The 7,300-nt window shown below is 38.1% G+C and overlaps 1 protein-coding gene across 1 annotated transcript; it reads right to left on the minus strand.

Annotated features, from left to right (window-relative positions):
• Positions 1-2,012: 2,012 nt before the first annotated feature.
• Positions 2,013-4,152, minus strand: LOC128221683 (mucin-1-like). The gene is made up of 2 exons (XM_052930283.1): positions 2,272-4,152; positions 2,013-2,024 (listed from the first exon to the last, which is right to left on the minus strand). Exons 1-2 carry the CDS (start codon positions 4,150-4,152, stop codon positions 2,013-2,015), a joined length of 1,893 nt encoding a protein of 630 aa, XP_052786243.1.
• Between the last annotated feature and the right edge of the window lie 3,148 nt (positions 4,153-7,300).

Consider the following 7,300-nt stretch of genomic DNA (forward strand, 5'->3'; position numbering starts at 1 on the left):
GTAAAACACAGAGATTTTTTTTCACTCAATGATTTTTTAATACATATTATAAATTGCATGGATCTTCATATATGTTTTCCATTAAAATATTAATACATTTGTAAAGCTCCATTGCGACATTAAAAAGTAGAACGTATTCTGAATTATTTATAAATGCACTTATCCTTAAAAAGACAACCACATTAGTATATTCAACTGCTTTCTTCAGAAGAAGATGATCTTTATGAGTTGTTAGGCCTTGATCGAATTCTTGAATATTTAGAATGAAATACTCGTATATATTGTCATTTGTTTATGTTCATGAAATAAATATGTTTAAACCAAATATCCGCGACAAAGGCATCTTTTGAATACATTTTCATTGCCTTTTCCATTTATCCACAGAACTGCCTATCTTATATCTCGTTGCAATATTGTAACAGGGAGGCTTTCCTCGATATAAAATTTCTAAACCAGACGGCTCACTCCTCCGTACTGCTCACTCCTCCGTACTGCTCACTCCTCCGTACTGCTCACTCCTCCATACGGCTCGTTCCTCCGTACTGCTCAATCCTCCGTACTGCTCACTCCTCCGTACTGCTCACTCCTCCGTACTGCTCACTCCTACATACTGCTCACTCCTCCATACTGCTCACTCCTACATACTGCTCACTCCTCCATACTGCTCAATCCTCCGTACTGCTCACTCCTCCATACTGCTCACTCCTACATACTGCTCACTCCTCCATACTGCTCACTCCTCCATACTGCTCACTCCTCCGTACTGCTCACTCCTCCATACTGCTCACTCCTCCATACTGCTCACTCCTCCGTACTGCTCACTCCTACATACTGCTCACTCCTACATACTGCTCACTCCTACATACTGCTCACTCCTACATACTGCTCACTCCTCCATACTGCTCACTCCTCCATACTGCTCACTCCTCCGTACTGCTCACTCCTCCGTACTGCTCACTCCTACATACTGCTCACTCCTACATACTGCTCACTCCTACATACTGCTCACTCCTACATACTGCTCACTCCTCCATACTGCTCACTCCTCCGTACTGCTCGTTCGTACGTACTGCTTATAATCTTCCTCCGTACAGCTCATTCCTTCGTTAGGATCATTTTGTGTTTCCAAAATTCTGTAAAATTTATCGTTTCAGAGGTTTGTTTGTGTAACAGGTTTATGTCTTTCATTCAAAATAATAGTTATTCGTTGTGCTTATTGTCTGTTAAATCATACTCCTTATTTGACGGTAGTCTGTTACTTTATTCAGTTTTCATTATCTATTTTTAGTGTGTAATTTTCCTTTCATCGAGTACTTCAATTCATTCTCAAGGATTCGCAGATATGCATAAGAATTCTGTTTATATTAGATATATTCAAAATAAAATAGTTTTAATATTCCGTAACTTATTATATATAGATAGATAGATAGTGAACGACTTTTGTAGCATATGCTAAGCGTTGGGCCTATTCTGTGTTCTTGTTTAGTTTCATCTTTGAAATACATTTGCACAATCATGAAACGGTTTGACGAATTTCTGTCGAAGTTTTGCCGAACCCAAGAGCATATACAGAACAAAATTTACTGCACTATTTGTGTAGAGTAACATATTAAACACCACCCTTAAAGTTTCAAGCGTTGGTATTATTTCTGGATCTGGTCTATTTGGAAACCAGTACGGACCACCGATTTGAAATACGACGAGGGGCATTACAAGCAGAACGAACGTTAACCCGAGTATCGCACTGACTTTAGCCCAATCTTCAGCCGTTTTCTGATGAGCCATCCTCTCGCTAAGAGCATTTCTAGCCCTGAAATTATCGCCTGACCTCATTTTTCTGAGAACAAGTATGTTTCCGAATACTAAAAAGGCGAACGGTAATCCGAATGCGACAATAAAATCTATCCAACTCCAAGCTTCCATCATGAAAATTTTAAAACTTTCCTTTGGAGAACAACTGAAGTTTAAATATGAATTGGATGTGTTCGTTATATTTTCATATCTCGTATTGCTCAGGGTGTTGTCTGAATGCAGATCGAGACCAAACAGTATGTACAGATTAATCAGGGCCAAGATCACCATCGTCACTATCAATGAGATTATAACATGTTTTCGTGTCAAATGGTTTACCCGACTATATGTTGGTAACGCTATGTTATACGCACGGTCCATTGTCACAAGAACTAGCAACCACGGAGACAGTTGCAAGACAAAATAATTGAAGAACGTTCCGATCTTGCATGCAGTGTCCGATAAAGTGAAAACACTTACATCAGCGCTGATGTAAACAATCCACTGGATTAAGCAGGGCCAAAGAAGAATCAAAGAGTCAACTATGGCGAGGGCCTTAAGAAGAAAACGAGTCGTCAATGGTGGTAGATATGTAGAGTCTTTTGGAGTGGAGAACAACTGCTTGGAGATGGGCGACAGATGTTTGTCCCCATATGTAGTTGTGGAATGCTTTGGAAAAGCATTCCGTGGTGTTGCAGACGAATTATCCGCTGTTGGAGAGGAATTTTCCGGTAAGGACGACTGATTGTTAAGTGGTGATGAGGAATTATCCGATGCTGAGGAGGAATTATCCATTGGAGAAGAGATATTATCCGGTGGAGATAAGGAATTATCCGATGCTGAGGAGGAATTATCCATTGGGGAAGAGGTATTATCCGGTGGAGATAAGGAATTATCCGATGCTGAGGAGTAATTATCCATTGGAGAAGAGGTATTATCCGGTGGAGATAAGGATTTATGCGGTGCTGTGGAGTAATTATCCATTGGAGAAGAGATATTATCCGGTGGAGATAAGGATTTATGCGGTGCTGAGGAGTAATTATCCATTGGAGAAGAGGTATTATCCGGTGGAGATAAGGATTTATGCGGTGCTGTGGAGTAATTATCCATTGGAGAAGAGATATTATCCGGTGGAGATAAGGATTTATGCGGTGCTGTGGAGTAATTATCCATTGGAGAAGAGATATTATCCGGTGGAGATAAGGATTTATGCGGTGCTGTGGAGTAATTATCCATTGGAGAAGAGATATTATCCGGTGGAGATAAGGATTTATGCGGTGCTGAGGAGGAATTCTTCATTGGAGAAGAGATATTATCCGGTGGAGATAAGGATTTATGCGGTGCTGTGGAGTAATTATCCATTGGAGAAGAGATATTATCCGGTGGAGATAAGGATTTATGCGGTGCTGTGGAGTAATTATCCATTGGAGAAGAGATATTATCCGGTGGAGATAAGGATTTATGCGGTGCTGAGGAGGAATTCTTCATTGGAGAAGAGATATTATCCGGTGGAGATAAGGATTTATGCGGTGCTGTGGAGTAATTATCCATTGGAGAAGAGATATTATCCGGTGGAGATAAGGATTTATGCGGTGCTGAGGAGTAATTATCCATTGGAGAAGAGGTATTATCCGGTGGAGATAAGGAATTATCCGGTGCTGAGGAGGAATTATCCATTGGAGAAGAGGTATTATCCGGTGGAGATAAGGAATTATCCGGTGCTGAGGAGGAATTATCCATTGGAGAAGAGATGTTATCCGGTGGAGATAAGGAATTATCCGGTGCTGAGGAGGAATTATCCATTGGAAAAGGGGTATCGTCAGGTGGAGATAAGGAATTATCCCTTGAAGCTGAGAACTTGTCTGGTACCTGTCGCTTATCCACAGGAGATGATATATGATCACATGGAGGATAGTTATTTTCCGAGGGACAGCAGGTTTTATCCTTTGGTGGTGAGGAATTATTCGGTGCAACCGAAAAATTATCCGATGTTGAAAAGGAATTGTCTGTTGATAGAGAGGAATCATCTCGTAGAGAAGATGGTTCATTCGGTGCAGAAGAGGAAGTATCCCTCGGTTTAGACGGATCGTTCTGTGCAGAAGAGGAATTATCTCTCGGTTTAGACGGATCGTTCGGTGCAGAAGAGGAATTATCCCTCGGTGAGGACAGATTAATAGAAGTTGGACTTTTCGGTTTCCCTGTCCTGGAAAGCATAAGTGAGGCTGTAGGTATCCATTTGGAGCTCGGAGGCTTTTGGCTTAGCACAATGAACGTGAGTATGTTCCCGATCAGCCCAAACACTGTGATGGCAGGGATATATATAGCCGGCAACCACCACGCGTATGGGTTTTCCATCTGCATATTTGCCAGCTGATCCGCCTGAAACTAAAATAATTAAGTGAATTAGTGAAGCCGTTGAGACTATCCCCAGCTTTCGCCTAAATAACTTTATGCACTCTTATTGCCACATAAGATTAACCACAATTAATTACATTGTTTTAATATTCCAAAAAGGATAAATAAATGCCGAAACCAATAGATCTTATGAAGGATGCCGAGTTTAATTTGAAAGAAATGTGCATAAAACACGGTATGTCTACCTTATGAGAGACTATAGTATACCACAGTAAATCTTTTAGCATTCACCAATCATTTAATATTTTTGCGTTTTCAGCTATTAAATACACGGTAACAATCTTGTTATTAGTAATAAATATTTTCCATAAATACATTATTTAGTACGTATTTTAAGGTCTATCAGTCAAAAGTTATATTTTTTATGCATGTGTATTTATTGATGTTCAATAAGAGTGACACTTTAATAATGAAGGATGTGAATACAATGGCAAAAAATGTATTAAATTAAAAATTAAATGTTTCCCCCATCCACGACCGATCTGGTTCCGTACCACGCAGTAGCCAAAGGCGCAAGTTATTTTAGCAATACATTACAAAGAGAAAACGAACGCATGTGGGTTGAAATAGAATGCATTTTATTTCAAAAATATTACTGAATCAATATGTTTTTTTCGCCAGCAACACGGAGTAAATAACTCCACATCGTATATCTTACTAATATATTCCTGCCATATAGTCTTGCAAAATATTCTTAATATAGATATATATAAACTACTATCAGACTCAGGAGAACCATTGATTATGCAGGTTTGTATGATATTATAAGTATCTTCCATGGCCGACCCGAGCGAAGATCGTTTTGCGGAAACTCTGTAAACCTCGTTTCCGCAAAACACCCTGCGCAAGGGTTGGGATGAACCTATTTTACACGAGCAGCTATGGTATATGCTTTTTCTCCTACCTCAGTCAAACAAAATAATGTTTTGCTCGAACTCTTTTGTGCGTTGTGAAATAAATGCGTTTGGATATGTGATAATTCGTGGTTGTCATGTATATGCGCGCAGTGATTCAGATTATGTTAATAGTATGGCTAGTAATGCATCCAAAGGTAGGCTAATGCAAAGTTTCAGGACTGGATGCCATTGCGATGGCTTGATTTGCAATCGCTAGTTCAACTCTCCAAAAATATAAATTCCCATTATCCGCTATATCAACTACGTTGTCAGCATAATTGTCAGCATGTTACGGTGTTATGTTTAAAATGCCTTCACAATGAATGCAACTGGGTTGTGGTTATCAATATGTCGCAAACATAGCACAATTGATCAGATATCTCATCATTATTTCATGATCATAGAATGTGTTTTTGAAGTAACCAATTGTTTTGCTTGTTATTTCCAAGAAACAATATACCTTTTGAAAATCAATATATCTTTTTTGCAACAAAACAGAGGAAGGACCCTCATAACACATACTCAGGTCAGATATCAAATAATTTATAATGCAACTGATTTCCAATGCTACAAAAATTAAAAGAATGGTGTGTCTTTCATAGATTATGATCATCCTAATGTACAAATTGTCAATGGTACAGAGCATGTAAATAACTTGAAAGTAGAAAATTTGTTTCGCTTCATAGTTTCAATCAATAACTGCATCGTATCTTTGAAAAGTTTTTGCTGAACTCTGAATTGAATTCCTTTGTCTGCAGATAGAGTTTGGATCCTTAGTAATTGAATTCCTTCGTCTGCAGATAGAGTTTGGATCCCTAGTAATTGAATTCCTTCGTCTGCAGATAGAGTTTGGATCCCTAGTAATTGAATTACTTCGTCTGCAGATAGAGTTTGGATCCCTAGTAATTGAATTCATTCGTCTGCAGATAGAGTTGGGATCCCTAGTAATTGAATTCCTTCGTCTGCAGATAGAGTTGGGATCACTATTCATTGAATTACTTGGGGATTACCTATTAGTTTATTAGTATTTGTTTTATTATTCCTCATGTGGATGCATTACATTATTCGGGATTGTTGGGATAAGAGTGAGGTTGTGCACGCAAACTGGGATAAATCCCCAGTAAATTTTCATTTTACTGACTGTCCCAAGGCGGTACCTAACAATCGTTGATACACAAATCTAGTTTCTTTATATAGTATATATGCACTGTGTTATTTGTGGAGTTTTGTGTTGTTGCTCCATGTTTCTTGTTTGTGATTGTTTTGTTATTGTGTTCAATGTCTTTGGCAGTTACCATGTGCCATTAAACCGGGTTTATGTTTAAAATTTTCGCTACTGGGCTTGTTTCTGTTGTTTATATATAAATATTCAATCAATTTACATGTTCTTGTATTCTCTAGATTCTCAGAATGTGAAAGATATGGAACCATAGGGGCATCTCGATTCTATGAATAGTAATTTGAGTAACGTGCCACACCTGCCCCTCCTCCTTGACCCTTAGTTTGTACTCAAATAGCAATTTTAATTTGTGTAGAATATTTAATTTTTGGAATCTTGATCAAAATTTAAAACCAACTTATTCTATGAGAGAATGCGCTCTTAAAAGCCTAGTTTTAGCCTTCTATAAGTGACCCCCCCCCCAAAAAAAAAAATAAAAAATAAATAAATAAAATAAAATAATACATAAATAAAAAAAATAAAAAAAATAAGAAGAAAATATATATATATATATGTACAGTACACAACCTCTGTGTATTGATCTTAATCTAATTGCCTTGTGCCCTCTTATCAGATCTCCGATCTGAGTATCCTGCTGTGCAGTTTTGGAATTGTTATTATAGAAATGGACCCTAAATGGCCCTGAGCCTATAAACAAATACACAGGCAAGTGGCCCTTACTGCACGACACCAGTGCAATAAGCAGAAGATACACAACAGGGGATTATCATGTCACACATTCCTTAAACTAGGCCTTTAAAACGTTTAAAAACATATACGACTTTTAGTAATTTTAATGTTCTGTGGTAAAATAAGTGGAGTCTGAGATTAAAGTTTGACATTAGTAGTATTGTGATATTTGGTCCTGGTCAGAGAAATACCCAAACCCTCATCATTGAAATTGAGACCATTAGAAGGCGATATTGTGCACAAAATCATCTAGTGAGTTAAGTGTTTTACCATGCTTACAGTCAAATGT

The sequence above is a fragment of the Mya arenaria genome, chromosome 16, assembly GCF_026914265.1.
Source record: "Mya arenaria isolate MELC-2E11 chromosome 16, ASM2691426v1".
NCBI classification, from domain to species: domain Eukaryota; kingdom Metazoa; phylum Mollusca; class Bivalvia; order Myida; family Myidae; genus Mya; species Mya arenaria.

Bases quoted from the DNA above. Each gene is read 5' to 3' on its own strand.
- LOC128221683 (XM_052930283.1), bottom strand. From the start codon at position 4,152: ATGCAGATGGAAAACCCATACGCGTGGTGGTTGCCGGCTATATATATC.